Source organism: Rhinolophus sinicus, chromosome 14, assembly GCF_057876585.1.
Source record: "Rhinolophus sinicus isolate RSI-liver-muscle chromosome 14, RSI-T2T, whole genome shotgun sequence".
Classification (NCBI taxonomy): Eukaryota; Metazoa; Chordata; class Mammalia; order Chiroptera; family Rhinolophidae; genus Rhinolophus; species Rhinolophus sinicus.
This window is the reverse complement of record NC_142514.1, coordinates 21,991,519-22,007,123: the sequence shown is the minus strand read 5'-3', so window position 1 is coordinate 22,007,123 and position 15,605 is coordinate 21,991,519. Positions and strand designations below refer to the sequence as shown.

The window sequence follows — 15,605 nt, the reverse complement described above, 5'->3', positions numbered from 1 at the left end:
CTATAAAATAGCAACAATATTAGCATCTGCCCATCAATTAGTCAGGGACACCATTGGGCATGGTGGTGATTATGGTAAAATAGACCTCTTATAGACTGTTTTCAAGCAGAAACTCAATCCCAGTAGTGCCAGATATTTTTCAGGATATATCTTTATTTCTTAAAATGTTGGCAATGAATTAATACTTAAACACACTGTCTGCCAACCAAAATCCTCCTTTTGTGTTGAATCAACTTTTTGGCTGTTTGTCTGTAATCTCTGCTTTAGGAATTGACCTAAACCAAAGTGAGTAGTCTGTGAACTGTATGACCTTCAAGGGCTCAAAGGGCTGTGGAGTGGTGATGAAATGATGTCAAATCCTTTAGAAAAAAACTCTAGAAAATGCAAACTAAACAGAACTCAGATGAGTGGTTGCTGGGGGTTGGGTGAGGAGGAGAAATTCCTAAGGGGCATGTAGAAACTTCTAGATGGGTATGTTCACTATCTTGATTGTGGTAATGATTTCATGGGCATATATATATATATATATATATATATATATATATATGTAAAAACTTATCAAACTGCACATTTTAAATATGTGCCATTTACTGTATGTCATTATATTTCAATAAAGCTGATTTTTAAAAATGTCTTATAGCAGGAGCAGGCTGTTGCAATTCCTCATTCCACTGTTAGGCCCCAAGTTTAAACACTTTCTTTGCTCACTTCCGAAAAGTCCAGTCTAGGATCATTCCAGAGACGACGCTTTAGAACTTTGCAACAGGTTTTTATTTTTGCTTTATATCTATTACAGTGTTTGAAACCTAAAGAAATAACATTTTCTCTTCAAATTTGGATGTGTATATAAATATCATTTGTCTGGACTCAGCACACTCAATGCCTCGGTTTCTTGGCCTATGTCTGCTCTGAAATCAAGCTTTGTCTGTCTACCCAGGGGCCCTGAGAACTTGGAAAATAGTCAGAGTTTATAGTTCTTGGACAACTAAGAGCAAATGAATTGCAAAGAAAAAACAGTGAGGAAAAGGGTTTGATTCACCTTCCTAAGATCGGTAGCTGGAAACCCAAGCTATTTTTGAGGGACATCTGGTTTGTATTGGGTGGCTGGGACCTCCTATCCCCTTTGCTTAGTGGTTCAGTCAAAGGCAACTCCCCCAAAAGTGGGCTAAAAGAGCCCATACCCAACTACAAGGCCTGAGGGTTCTCATAGAGGTGGACTCTTTAAGGCCATTCTGAGTCAGAGGTTCCCAGCCAGTCTCAGGATATGAGCTTTGACTTCCTTCACTGCCCCCAGGGCATGGCAGGATTTGCTCTTCCCAAACCCAGGGGCTGAAAATCTGACCTATGTGTGGGAGCAGGGCTAGCATTTAGCTGAGGGGTTCAGGTATGTGCTAATATGGACATCAGTCAGGCTGGCCCAGAAGTAGCGAGGTAGGCCCAAACTCACTGAAGACCTTTATAACACACTACACAAACCTTTCTCTTGGGGTGTTCTGGGCCCCAAATTTAATGCTGCCTCTTCTCTTATACCTAGCTTTGGTTCTGCAAATAGCCCAGGCATGATGCAAAATGCCCTCTGAGGAAAAGTAACAGCTTTAATTCACAGACTTGGTTGGTACTGACCTCAAATTCTTCCCGTGCTATGGTCTTAATCTGGAGGTGGGGTTGGGGGGTAGACAACAGGATGACTGAATCATTTATGAAGGCCTTGGCCAAAGAGCAGCTAGTTCTCAGCTTGTTGGCTTAACAAAAGAATCCAAAAGTTAAGACACAGAAAAAATACTGAACAAGATTGGTCTAGAATCCTAAAACGGCTGTGGAAGAAACCTAACTCTGAGCAATTTCTCAGTCTCACACTCACTTCTAGGATAGTCCTACGTGGAAGATGTTGCTACTGGTTATGAGCATTTCCTATGGTTCAGTGCACTGAGCCTTGCACCCTTTCCCAGACTGCCAGGGGGGCAGACAGTAACATTCCTGAGGCCCCCAGCCAGCCTGCTTTCCCTACGGGTCCCTGAAGTGCCTATAGGGACCTGGAGAATCCAGAATCTGAGCCTACAAGATGAATCTACAGAGGAACACCCAAGATGGTGGATACCAAGTTGAGTGAGTCTTGAGAAGAGATGTGGCCTGAACATAAGAGCTGAGGCATTCAAAGGGGGTTATATGGAATGAGGGAAGTATTGCTAGGCATTCATCCCCTTCCCTTACTAGTTTGCTAGAAACAGGAGTAACTCTAGCATACGGGGAAAGCAGGTAGACACAAGAAAATGGAAATCCATTTCATTCTGTAGATGGTTTTCATTGTAAGCTGGTTTGGCTTGAAAGAAATAGAGTCTGTGCCTGAGAGCCTTCTTTTGCTCTCCCTGACTAAGTATAGTAGGAGCTACAATCTGTGCAGTTCAGCTCCAAAAATTGGGCTCCTGGAAAGTGGCTTCCAGGGCAAAGAGAGTAGAAGGAGTAGATCTAAGGTTCTTAGCTAAGAGGGAACATCAAGGGTCCCTGAAAGCTGAGGTCATCAATACCTGCTTCTTGAAAGGATTGTTTGTACCCAATGCCCCAAGTATCCAGGATAACCAGCTGAGGGTGGAACCCATGTGGTTCTACCAGAAGGTGCAGCCAACACCAAGGCCAGGCAATCACTGGGGAGAGCTCAGAAATGAAGGCAGGCTTCTAAACCAGAGACCCTGTTAGTATTGAAGGAGATGATTTAGGGATGAGATGCCCAGAGGGACTGGCAAAAAAGAATAGCTGGCACTGTTTAAAACAGTAGTTGAACACTTTAGCTAAGAAAAAGGCTCCTTGTCCCCTTAATCCACACCTAGATACCTCCACTCTCACCACAGATCTTAAAATGGATATACTAGCCCTGTACCAACATACGAAGATTCAAAAACATGTCTTATCAGGCTATTCCCTATAGCAGGCTGGCAGCCCCTGCATCCCTGTAACAGCATTCAGAAATCTACCAGAAAGCCTTTGACTGCACCTAGGCCACGGTCTGGAGTCCAGATGGGAGCTGCCCATGAAGAGTGTCTGTCAAGCCTGGGTTAAAGATGTAGTATTTTGCTTCCCAAGATGGCCAAAGGAGAGGAGACACAAAAGATGGTATCACTGCCTCTGTGGGCTGGAAGAACTTCACCTGTTGACTGAAAGGCGGGCAGAGGAAGATAATGGGAAAACTGGGCGGAGGAAGACACTGACAAAGGAAAGCTCCTGGAGGCCACTTTTATCTGATAAGAAATCTGTCCTCAAGTGTGCCCTGGGAGACTTCAGCCTTTGAAGTCCTTGGAGAAAACTGGCTTTGAGCAGCAGCCAGAGAATCAGAAGTCTTCCGTCTGGTACAGGGCCCCTGAAGGGAAAGTAGGCTTTAGAGGAACAGTTGGGAAAAGCAGGATATGTATGTCTCACAGTCAGAATCTGGCCCCAATGTCAGGGACTTAACTATTGCTTGAGATGTACAAAGTAGATCTATTAAAGTGCTCTGCCCTTTGGACAAAGATGGGGGTAAGGGTGAGGGTGGGGTTTTTCTTTGAACTGCAGGAGAATCGTTCTGTAATGGAGTCAGCAACCAGGTGAAAAAGGTCCTGCCTCTTGCCTACCTGGGAGACTGGGGGTTGACAGTCATTATTCCCAAGGTGAAGACTAACATGTGACTCACTAACGCGGTAGAGCACTGGTGTGACTTCAGTATAAGCTCTAGCTCTAAACCACCTTTCTCAGAAAATGGCTGTGTGGTTGGATCTCAACATTAGGAGGAGAGGGAAAATTCAAAACCAATGGCTCACAGTGAGTACCTGAACTTTAGATCTGCAAGCAGAGGGGCATGGATTTCACCTGAGCCAGAGGGGATGTGTAGGAACGGGCAAGAATGGCATTGTTTCTGGGAAAGGGAAAACACAGCTTGGAGCAAGGCACCTCTGACTAACTGACCATGGGGGGAAGTGGGCAGGGCAGACTGTGTGCCTTCTCACAGTTGGTCTACACTTAGCTGACAACTCCCTCCACGCCCATCCCCAACACCTGGGCGTTACTCTCCTATGGAATCCATAAGTAAGCCACTGTGGCACTGTGCCAGCTTTACACAAAAAGAAAAAAAAAAGCATTAGGATTAAAATTGTCACAAGGGCAAAACCCAAACCAGGTACAAGGATCCCAAACAGGGAAGACACCAACTCTCACAAAAGTCCTGAGGCCGCTAAGTTTCTGTGGTAACAGGAGAGGCAGCCATGTGTGGTAATTACGTGAACGAGGGCCTTTGAGACTGAATCTGAGAAGGCAGGTGGCTTTCTGGGTTTTCTGACTAAGCAGGATGTTCAGCAGTAAGAAGGAGAGTGGTGACTTCACCACTCCCTGGGGTCGTCCTTGCTCCCTTCAGGTACAGGGACAATCAGACCAGGCTGACCTACTACATAAAGGTTTCAGAGATAAGGGTTGGTCCCAGGTGGTGGCCCAGAACCAAGCAGAGAAGAAAAGGGCCAAGCTCAGGCATCGTGAGCAAGGGAGCTTCCACATCTCTTTTTGGTCTTCCTCATAGTATCCTACTTACAGAAAATCACAGACAGTTCTTCCTCTGGAGACCAATTAAGATTGACCTACCTAATATATAGACTATAAAAAAATACAGAACTTTCTGACATTCTCTCCTTTGGAAGTAAAATATACACGATCCAACTATGGAAGAGGAAGAAAGGCCAAAGGCAGGGATCCCTGGCTACCCCACCCAATACATGACACTCTCACTCCAACCTCCTCCGCAACTGATGGGTCACCAGAGCAAGGACTTTCTCCTCAGGAGAAAGGAAGGACCACAGCCCCGTCTCGTGCTTAGGAGAAAATACAGCTACCTCAGAGGTTCATTCAACCTCGAGGGGAATTTTCAAGTAAACAAATGAAGTTGGGTCGCACCATTGGAAGGTGGGTAGGAAACATGGGATCAGTAGCGACACATGGGAAGCCCCGTCTGAAGGCGTGCCCCTCCCCTCCACTCCCACTGGTATACTTGCCCCAGGAGAGTGAGGGAGATCTCCCAAACTAAAGAGGTCTGGGCAGGGGTTAGGAGGGAGGGGCCTGTCTCATGGTGACCTCCCCCTCAACCTCTAGTCCCAGACAATGCTGGCAGCTGGGATTCCTAAAACCAGGAACTCATGGCTCTTGGAAAGAGCCATCTTAATACAAGAAAAATGTGCAAAAGGAAAAAAAATTAAATAATCCAAGCATACAAGATTAATATTCTGTCAGAGCAAGAACACTTTGTTTTGGATTTTTCCCCTCCCCTCCCACCCCCTACTTCTGGAATATTCCGTCTGCTCAAGTACCCAAGATAAGAGTTACACAGATCAGGGCAGAGAACTGGGAAGGATGAAGGAAGATAAAAGGGAAGTCACCACTAAAGAATAAAAATAAAAAAGGTGCAAAATTGATTACCTCAGTCCTCCTTTGTCTACGCCTGGGCTCCTGGGTTAAAGACACATGTGCAGCCAAAATATAGTGTAAGGAACAAAAACCCAACACGTCCCCTTCTTGTCACAAAACCCAAATGTGAGCCTCAGATGGTTCTGTCTGTCCAGAGGGTGCTCCCTCCAGGGAAGGGGGCGGAGCAGGTCAAGAGCACAGTTTCCAGGGCAGCAGAGGTGTGTGGTGGCTGACGGTGGGGGGATGGTTTCCCGCCCACCAGAGGGCTGCTTTTCCGCTGGTTGGTGGTGCTTCCCATCCCATCCCCTCCCCGGAGGCAGACATTATAGCTGGAAGCCCTCCATGGGGGCCTCAGGCTGCTGGAAGATGAACTGCTGTTGTGTTTCATCCACTTGGGGGGCCAGGCTGCTATCATCATCTTCTACACCAAAGTAGTGCTCAATGAGGTCGAAGGCCTTCTGGTAGATCTCCTGGTTCTCATGGCTCTGGAGAAACTCAATTTTATCCAAGCCTGTTGTGGCAAGAAGGAAGGAGGGAGAAGAGTGAAATTTGAATGCTTTTCTATGGGTCTGTGAAACATTTATTTTCCTTTCCCTGAGGTATGCTACTGGTTATAAACACAAGTAGTATGATCATATCTCTCGTTGACCTGAAAGAGAAGAGCCAAGATGTTTTCCCCAAATTATATAACCCCAAAGGGAAAAGACCAAAATATCACTTATAAATCAGAGGTTCCAGTCCTGATTCTGCTTTTAACTACCTGTTTGACTTGAGCAAATCATTAGCCTCTCTGAATCTGAGATGAGTGATGAGGCCATCCTGCACTCTTACTGGAACTTGCTAGAAACTCAGCTAAAAAGATGCTTTCCAGTGCCTGATTCTGTTATCAATTCTGGAGCTTTCTTTTTGCATCTGTACCATACCTACTTACTGGGTACAGCGCACCAGAAAGACAACTGATCACTGCTCATCAGAGGGAGAATGGATGGGATAAAACCCTGTATTTAGTAATGACCCCCCAAAACACATACCCTCACATACGTGTACTACTTTGGAGGCCTACAGTCCCCAAGAGCTGACCTAGAACCCCTCTACTTAAGGCAGGTGACGTTGAGGAGAGGGCACGCACCATAGGCTTCCTCGATGAGGCCACAGTAGGGATTGACCCCTGAGCCACTGCGCTTGCCCTCTTGCTCTCCAAGCCGAAGGATGTTCTCCAGTCCATTGAGGGCCACTTGTACAATCTTTGAATCCATCACAGTCAGCAAGTCGCACAGGGGTTTGATGCAGCCCAGTGAGACCAGGTACCTGGGGACCAGAGATCGGGCAAGTTCTAAATTAATGCAGGGCAAGAGAGGTGCTAGGCAGGGACTGTGGTGCCAGCTGGTCTCCCTCAGACATGGCAGTACACTCCGCGATCCACTCTTACTGAACCTTCATGACCCCCACCTTTTATTTCAATCTCTCCACCCTCCCCGTGTTACTGGTCGAGTTCATTACCACGCGGAAGGCTGCCAGAGATTTCTCCTCCTCGTCTCTAACGTCTCCTCGCTGCGATGTCACCACTCTAAACCCATCATTTCCCTGCTTACAAATTTTCAAAGTACACATTCTCTACAGTCTGGCTCCTTCCCTCCTCTTCTAGCTTTGCTTCCCATCATTCCCTTCCCATCGTTTCCGGACAGGACACGGCACTCCTGTCAGACATGTGAAGGTCTCCAGGTTTCTGATTCTTGTACCTTTACTTAGACTTTTTTCCTATCCAAAGGGCCTTTTACAACCCTGTATTTATCCTTCAAAGCTGAACTTAATGACTATCCCTTTTCTCCTAACGCTTTATATAAACAGTCATGTGCCACGTAACATGCTGGCCTATGATGGACTTCATATACAGCAGTGGTCCGATAAGATTATAATGGAGTTGAAAAATTCCTATCACCTAGTGATGTCATGGCTGTCATAATGTCATAACGCAATGCCTAACTCACGTGTTTGTGGTGATGCTGGTGTAAACAAACCTAATGCACTGCCAGTCGTATGAAAGTACAGCACATACAATTATGTATAATACATAATACGTGATAATGACAATAAATGACCTCATTACTGGTTTATGTATTTACTATACTGTACTTTTTTAATCATCATTTTAGAGTGTACTCTTTTTAATTATTAAAAAAACTTTGCTGTAAAATAGTATGCTATTATGCTGGCAGCAGCCTCACATCTCGTGCTTACCATGTCTCTTGATTGCATCATGTTTTCTTGTGCTTGATTTAATCTCATGTTTTGCACGGTAGCATGCTGTACAGGCTTGTAGCTTAGGCCAAGGGGCCATACCATAGAACCTACCTGTGGAGTAGGCTATACCATTTAGGTCTGTGTTAAATGCACTCCATGACGTTCACTCCACAATGAAAACGCCTTGTGATGCCTTTCTCAGAATGTATAATATCTGTCATTAAGTGGTGCCTGACTGTACTAAATATACTCCCCTTCCTAGGCTACAGGCTGAGGGCAAGACACTTGTTCAATTCCCACCACTACTACTCATGTTGATAATGCAAACTAAAGCCAAAAAAGCAGACACACAAAATAGCTTCCTATTTGCTTCTCCCAAGTACCACCCACAAAAATGATTTCCCAAAGAAGCTGCTTTGAATGAACCATAGCATGGTTCTCCTTTTTTGTATGGATAACTGAGAATTACATAAATTCTCTGGAGGGTAGGAAGAGGTAGAGGAGAGGTGGATGTTTGTGTCATAGGTTTCCATTCTCCAGGAGGGAAAAGAGGTACATGGTCTATGGGTATCTATTCCAGACTCCAGTGCCACTCTAGTAGCTTACCAGCTAAACCTCCTGCAGCTAGACTGCGGCAGACCTATCCCAGAAGAGCATTCCGGAGGTCACATGTAAACCATGAGCCAAGAGGGAGCATATACATGTCTCTCAAGACAATAGGAATGTGATACCTGATCTGCTCAGGGGTTCCTCCTGATGTGGCATTGGTGATGGCCCAGGCTGCCTCTTTCCTTGTACGGAACTCTGCTTTCTGAAGGATTTCGATCAACACAGGGAATATATTTGCATCTATGACAGCCTGTGAGAGGATTTGGGTGGGGAGGGGAGAGAAAGTAAGTCACAAGAAGAGAAATCAAATCCAGCCCATAAATTAGCTAAGACTTAGACATCTTCCTTTCCTGGGAGTCTTCCTTTGTTCTTCCTTCATAGGTGAGAGGCTACAGAGGAACCTGGCTTCCGCTACAGAGGATCTCTGACTAATAGCACACACGGACCATCATTTCTAAAGGGAAACTCATTCTTCTAGAAGCAAATATTCTACAACTCCTCATGTCCCTATGCCTTCCCACCTGACACCCTGCTCCCTGACTTCCCTCCTGCTTGTGCTACCTGTATTTGAGCCCTGTTGCCAGCAGTGATATTTGAAATGGTCCAGCAAGCTTCCTTCCGGATTGACTCCTTGGGGCTGCTCAGCAAGTGGAGGAGACAAGGAAGGGCTGAACAGTTAAGAATAACCTAGAACACCAAAAGCACAGGCAACAGAAGAAAAATTAGATACATAGACTTAATCAAAATTAAAAAGTTTTGTGCATCAAAAGATACCATCAACAGAGTGAACAGGCAAACCACAGAATGAGAGAAAACGTAGGCAAATCATATATCTGGCAAGGATTAATATCCAGAATATATAAAGAATTTCTATAACAATAAAAAGATGAACAACCCAATTTTAAAAGTGGGCAAAGGATTTGAATACATTTCTCTAAAGAAAATATACAGATGACCAAACAGCACTTGAAAAGATGCCAAACAATATTAAAAATTTGGAAATGCAAATCAAAACCACAATGAGATAACACTTTACACTTATTAGGATGACAACTATAAAAAACCCCAGAAAATACAAGTACTGAAGGGTGAGGAAAAGTGGAACCTGATACTTTGTGGGTGGGAATGTAAAATGGTGTGGCCACTGTGCAACAGTATGGCATTTCCTTAAAATCTTAAACATAAAATTATCATATGATCCAGTAATTCCACTTCTGGGTATACATCCAAAAGAACTGAAAGTAGGGACTCAGACAGGTAACTTGTACACCAATTTTAATGCAGCATTATTCACTATAGTCAAAAGGTGAAAACAACCCAAGTGTCCATCAATAGATGAATGGATAAACAAAGCGTTGTATACGCATACAATGGAATATTATTCAGCCATAAAACAGAATGAAGGTCTGACACATGCTACAATTTGAATGAACCTTGAAGACATTATGCTAAGTGAAATGAGCTGACACTAAAGAACAAATATATATGGTTCCACTTAAATGAGGTACCCTAGAGTAGTCAAACTCAAAGAAAGTAGTATGGTGGTTACCAGGGGTTGGGGAGAGGGGGAAACGGGGAATTATTTTTTAATGGGTACAGAGTTTCAGTTTGAAATGATGAAAAAATTATGGAAATGGCTGGTGGTGATGGGTGATTAACAATGTGAATGTACTTTTCACTGAAATGTACACGTGAAAATGGTTAAAACAGTAAATTTTGTTACGAATAACTGCACATGCACATACGTAAGAATGACTTAGAAAATGAAAGTGTGGGTTTCAGTGCGATTGCTCATCTGTAAATTTGTCAAGAATCCCACAGAATTATGCCAACCACTCAAGACCCAACGAATACCCTGATCTCTAGCCTTTGAACAGAGAACCCTGTTTATTGTACCCTCACTGGAGTTGATATTAACATGGGGTACTATCCATGGGATCCTAAAGGTCCAGGAAGTAGGGGTAAGGTTCCATAGCTTTTAGTATCTCAAAGGGACCATGACTCAAAAACTGTTAACTGTTACCTTACAATGTCCCAGGTACTAAGTCAGGTTAATATAGTTTTCCTTCAAAAGCACACAATGGATGATGATTTGCTTCCAATTTATAGAAGAAATGAAGGCAACCAAGTTGCCCATGATCATACAGAAAGTGGCCGAGTGGGACTTTTTCACTTAAGCCCATGCTTTCTGTCCTAGACCATGCTGCCTCCCATCAGGACCAAAGCCCTTGGTAGGGAAAGGGTTTTGGTCACAGGCAGCTCTCTTCTTCCTCACCTGGGTTTGGATGTCATCCCCAGTGACGATGTTACCCACAGCTCTCAGGGCAGGAGAAGCCACCTTGTAATCATTATGCCTGCAGAGGAGGGAGATCAGATTAGCAGAGGCCAGCACACGGTACTCAGCCCTGCTGACCACCAAGACTCACAGCACTCTCACGGCTCCTGACCTTTGGACAGGACAGCAATTCTTTAGTCTGAGCTTGGAGGAGCCTAAGGAATCTGTACCCTTTCTAACTGAGACCACTCACATTAGAAGCTCTACCAATCTCCTGCAGACTCCAGAGTCTATGACCGCCTGGATCTTCTCGTTGGGGCCATCGGACAGATAAGAAAGGGCCCAGCAAGCATCTGCCAGCAAGTCTGAGTCGCTGCTGAAGAGTAGGCGAGACAGCACAGGCAAACAAGGGGAGACCTGTTGGAAGCAGAGAGGGACTCATAGGGGGACAGGGCTACATCAGCTTTACTAATACTAACGCTGCTGTCCCCTCCTCTACAAGTAATTCTAAGCTCTGGAGATCTCTACTACATTTAACCATCAGGCCTAACTTTTCACTTTACCATCCAGGCACACAAGATCACCTATTTCATTGACAATCGCCTTTTTCAGTTTCCCATGGATTGACTCTAAGGGGTTCCCCAAAGACTTCAAAACTCCCCTTCCTATGAAGGAACCTGCTATCACTCAGGAACTGGTAAGAAGCTCTCTCACCTTTGCAAACTCTGGGGGTGGGTTCTTCCCTCGGCAGAGGTTTGACAGTGCCCAGACTGCGTTCCGTGTCATTGTCAGTCGAGTGGACTTTGTAAGGAGTCTGAAGGAAAAAGCAAAGCCAGATTCTGAGCAATGATGTCCTTGGCGTAGGGCTGTTGCCAGTGAACCCCAGGAGCAAATCCAATCAGACCCCCAAGACTCTAGTAGCCTCACTGTTTCTTCCTACCCACAGACCTAAGTTAACTGAGCCTGTTTGGGCCAGGAGGCCAACCAACATCTTCACAGAAGATAAGGACTAGCAATGGCTAGTTAAGACCATAGCTAATAAGAACAGAGGGCTGGATCTTGAGTAAGCCTTCAAAGCTTTTTAAGATAGGACATATTGTACCCCTAACCATGGCCACAAGTTCTGAATAGGCAGTATCGCTCTCTTTGGAAATAAAAGCTGAAGGTCTAATATGAGGGCTCTAGCCATTTAGTATGGAACGACTTTCTGTGAAGGGCCCAAGCGTTATTGTGGTAGCCCGTAAGACTGCGGTCTCTGAAGAACAGCTCATTATTCTGGTTTAGATGTAATGTAGCTCTACTTTAAGGGTATGGGAGGGAGGGATGGGAGAAGGATCCAGAAGACCCTTCATGGGGTCTTTGACCTGAGGTTTATAACAGAGCTTTCCAATGTACCTATGCATAAACCCATAGCAAAGCAATATCTTCTGTAGAGGAGGCTGAATTCTTCCAGATGGGCTAGTCCTGCCTCTCTCCCCTGGCTCAAAACAGGGCAGGTATGACTGACATGAAATTCTAGCGCCATGAAGTGAGGAAGCCTAAGATCCACTTTGGCACAGACTAGTGGCACAATATCCTTGCTTCTAAAAGATATCTGTCTTTTACTTTGGCAATCAAATGCACTTTTAGCATTTGCGTATTTACTTATCCTTAGGTAAGCTGCCCCCAGAAGACCTGCCCATGGCCTACAGGTGCCCCAGGTGCAGATGATCATTAATTACTCACGTTAGCAAAGGATTAAGGATGGAACAGTTCAAGACGTAATCTCGGCAAACGGAGCTGTCTCCAGCTATGTTTCCCAGTGCCCAGACTGCCTGAAAAGGGGATGATGGAACCGTCACCCACAGGCCTAGTGACTTCTGTGAGTACTTTATACTCACAACTATAGAGCAAGTACCCAACGACAATCAGGACGAAAGCCATTCTCAAGGCTGAGACACACAAAACGAGCTCAGATACCCTCCCTATTGACACCCTTTGTGAGCACTTGCCCTAGGAGGACCTTTCCTGTGCGAGTTCCTGAGTCAGTGGGGAAGACAGGCTGATATCTGTACTGCAGCCAGAGAAGCCAAACCAAGATCTCCCTATCCCCACCCCCCAGGAAAGGAGAAAGTGATTGAAAAGTTGCATTCCGGTAGTATCGTAGGACCGATCCTATTGCAATGGAGGAAAAAATTCCAGTATCACTCTCCACTTCTATCCAACTTGCGAAAATCCAGTGGGAGAATCGGAAGCTGTTATTTTTATTTCTATGATCTGTTGGTACTGAGAAATGGGTGCTGTGGTGTCCTCTTTCCAATACCATCTCTGATGCCAAATGTGTGGTGTTTTTTCCATACCAACAATCAATGCTCTGTCACCAACTGTATGTCCAACAAGTCAATTCAATTCTGACACTAACTCTTGGAGTTAGCGCAGACCCCACAGGTTAAAGGCTTATTCCCACAAAACTGCCCCCACATTAGACACCAGCTACAATTCCCAGCCACCACCAGTACTTCTGACCCAGTGGCTATAAATTTGGGAGTTCCCAAAATTCCCTCCTCAGGTTCAATAATTCACTAGAGGGTCAGAGAACTGAGGAAAACAGTTTAATACTTACATTTAGTGGATTATAATGGATACCACTTAGGCAAAGGGAAGGGATGTATAGGGCAAGGAGTGGGGGTGTCACAGAGCTTCCATGCCCTCTCCAGGCATGCCACCTTCGCAGCACATTGATGTGTTCACCAACCCGGGAGCTCTCTGAATTATCACTGTTCCAAGAGTTTTTATAACCCAGTCTCCAGCCCTCCTAACCTCATTGGGGAGGTTGAGGTGGAAAGATTGGGGGTTGGAGCTGAGAGTTCCCACCTGCTAATCCTATGTTTGGTCTTTCTGATGACCCGCACCCCACCCCCAATCCTGAGACTATTTAGGGGCCCCACCCTGAGCCATCTTATTAGCATAGACTCAGGTATGTTCCAAAGGGGCTCATTATAAATAACAAAAGACACTATTATCACTCAGAAAATTCCAAGTGTTTTAGAAGCTCTTTGCCAGAACTGGGGACTGAGACCAAATATATTTATTATACCATAAGGTACCATCAAAAATTAAGCCAAATCTGACAATTACCTGTTCCTGTACATCCTCAAAGTCCGAATTAAGCAGCTCTATAAAAATGGGGACAGCCCCTGCTTCAATGACAATTTTGGTCTGCTGAGAGGTTCCAGAGGCAATGTTCGTTAGAGCCCAGGCAGCTTCAAACTGAAAGGGAGATTAAGCCATGATTGAGAAGTCATTCCAGACACAGCAGCCATGCCAACCAGCTGGCTCAGAGCAATAAGGCTCTTGATCTTGATTAAAAAACAAAACAAAAACCAAAGCACAAGCCTTTTCCTCTCCCCACTTTAAATGGTAGGAAGAGGTGTCGGCAGCGACATCACAGAATGGGAAGACGGACCTGGCTTCACAGTCCAGGTCTAGTCCTGCACCGAGGAGTCCTTTAGCAAATCACTTTATTTCCTAAGCTTCACTTTCTTCATTTCTGAAACCAGGATTAGAATGAGATGGGTCTCTCAAAGTCCCTTTCAGCTGAGCTTCTATTAAGTTCTAACAGATTGACTCACTACCCATATCTGAGACGAGAAACCCAGAGAGGCTAAATGATTTGCCTCAGGTCACACAGGTAGTTAGAAGTGGACTAGAACCTCTGATTTATAACTGAATGATCAACCTGTCATACCCTGGTATCTTTCCTTTGAAATTCTTTTAAGGAACAGGTTTGGGCTCTTATTTGAGGCAAGACTTCTGAGGCAACTGATAGCTTCTCTTAAGGGTTTCCTCATGTTACTGGTCTATTTCCTGAGAGATTTGTCTGTGGAAACATCCCACTACAATTTTTTGGAAGTAGGGCTTTTGTCTGGTACCCCTACACTCCAGGCCTCACCTGTAATGTACAATTCTCATTCCTCTTCAGGAACTCCACAAACCGATCCACCACTCCTGGAGTGTTGATAACTTCATCTATTGGAGGACTAGGCTCTGGAAGAGGGAGAAAGGAAGGAGAGAAAAAGTCAGGATAGGCTTTGGCTATGAATTCACTGGGGTCACCCTACCATCCTCCCTAGATACTCCTGACCATCCTCATCCTTATAAACATCCCCAAACTCCCTTTTGGTGAGGTGGCTTTAACAATAACTGGTCTTCTTTGAACTGTATCATACAGCTGGGATGCTAAAGACTAAAGCCCGTCCTAATTTAAGTAGACTCATCTATGGTGTACTGAACCTAAGCAAGTGATTAGCCTTACTTACTTCAGCAAGTAAGGAAGTAAGAGAGAGAAGCAAGCCCAAGGGATGAGCAACCCTACTCTAAATATTTCGTCTAAACATTTCCCTTCTAAGACCAGCATTCTTTTCTTGAGAGGACTGCTTAATATACTGAGGCAAGGAGTATTTTTCCTACCATATATCAAACTTTTACTGAGCATGAACTATGTGCCAGACACAGTGCGAGGTATTGAGGATACAGTAGTGAAAAAAATCAAGTCTCTGCCCTCATAGAGCTTACATCCTAGTGAGGAGAGACATTCTATTATGATAGATAATAAGTATAGTGGGAAGAAAAGAATATGTAGGGCAGGGTAGAAAGATTAAAACTGCTGAGGGTGGGGGATGGCCTGTAACTTTAGATAGGATGTCAGGGTAGGCTTCGTTGAGACGACAGTAGGATCTGATCATAGAAGTGAGGGACTTGTCACGTCGCTATCAGGCAGAAGGAATAGCCACTGCAAAGGTAAGAATGTACCCGGCTTATCCAAGGAACATCAAAGCCAGTAGGGCTAGAGCAGAGTAAGTGAAGGGGAGTAGCTGACGAGGTCAGTGAGAAGAAACAAGACACTAAATCATGTAGGGTCTCTCTGGGGAGGACCAGGCTTTGTACCTTTGGAGAGCAGTTTCCGGAATTTCTGTGTGGTTGCTAACTGCAGGTCAGAATCATCAGAGAAAAGCATCTCTACCATCTCTCTTGTGATCACACTCTCCTAAAACATAAAACAGGTTCAAGACTTTGCAAACCAACA

The 15,605-nt window shown here is 44.9% G+C and overlaps 1 protein-coding gene across 2 annotated transcripts in view; it reads right to left on the bottom strand.

Annotated features, from left to right (window-relative positions):
- Positions 1 to 748: 748 nt before the first annotated feature.
- Positions 749 to 15,605, bottom strand: part of KPNA6 (karyopherin subunit alpha 6) — a 38,428-nt gene continuing 23,571 nt past the window's right edge. For both annotated transcript variants that reach the window (XM_088790886.1, XM_088790887.1), the window contains exons 4-14: positions 15,467 to 15,566; positions 14,472 to 14,566; positions 13,658 to 13,789; positions 12,266 to 12,354; positions 11,255 to 11,354; positions 10,794 to 10,957; positions 10,541 to 10,619; positions 8,827 to 8,952; positions 8,388 to 8,515; positions 6,545 to 6,723; positions 749 to 5,926 (exon numbers count right to left, since the gene is read on the bottom strand). In XM_088790886.1, the coding sequence (XP_088647012.1) occupies positions 5,739 to 5,926; positions 6,545 to 6,723; positions 8,388 to 8,515; positions 8,827 to 8,952; positions 10,541 to 10,619; positions 10,794 to 10,957; positions 11,255 to 11,354; positions 12,266 to 12,354; positions 13,658 to 13,789; positions 14,472 to 14,566; positions 15,467 to 15,566 (1,380 nt within the window). In that variant the 3' untranslated portion in view covers positions 749 to 5,738. The remainder of the gene's footprint in view (positions 5,927 to 6,544; positions 6,724 to 8,387; positions 8,516 to 8,826; positions 8,953 to 10,540; positions 10,620 to 10,793; positions 10,958 to 11,254; positions 11,355 to 12,265; positions 12,355 to 13,657; positions 13,790 to 14,471; positions 14,567 to 15,466; positions 15,567 to 15,605) is intronic.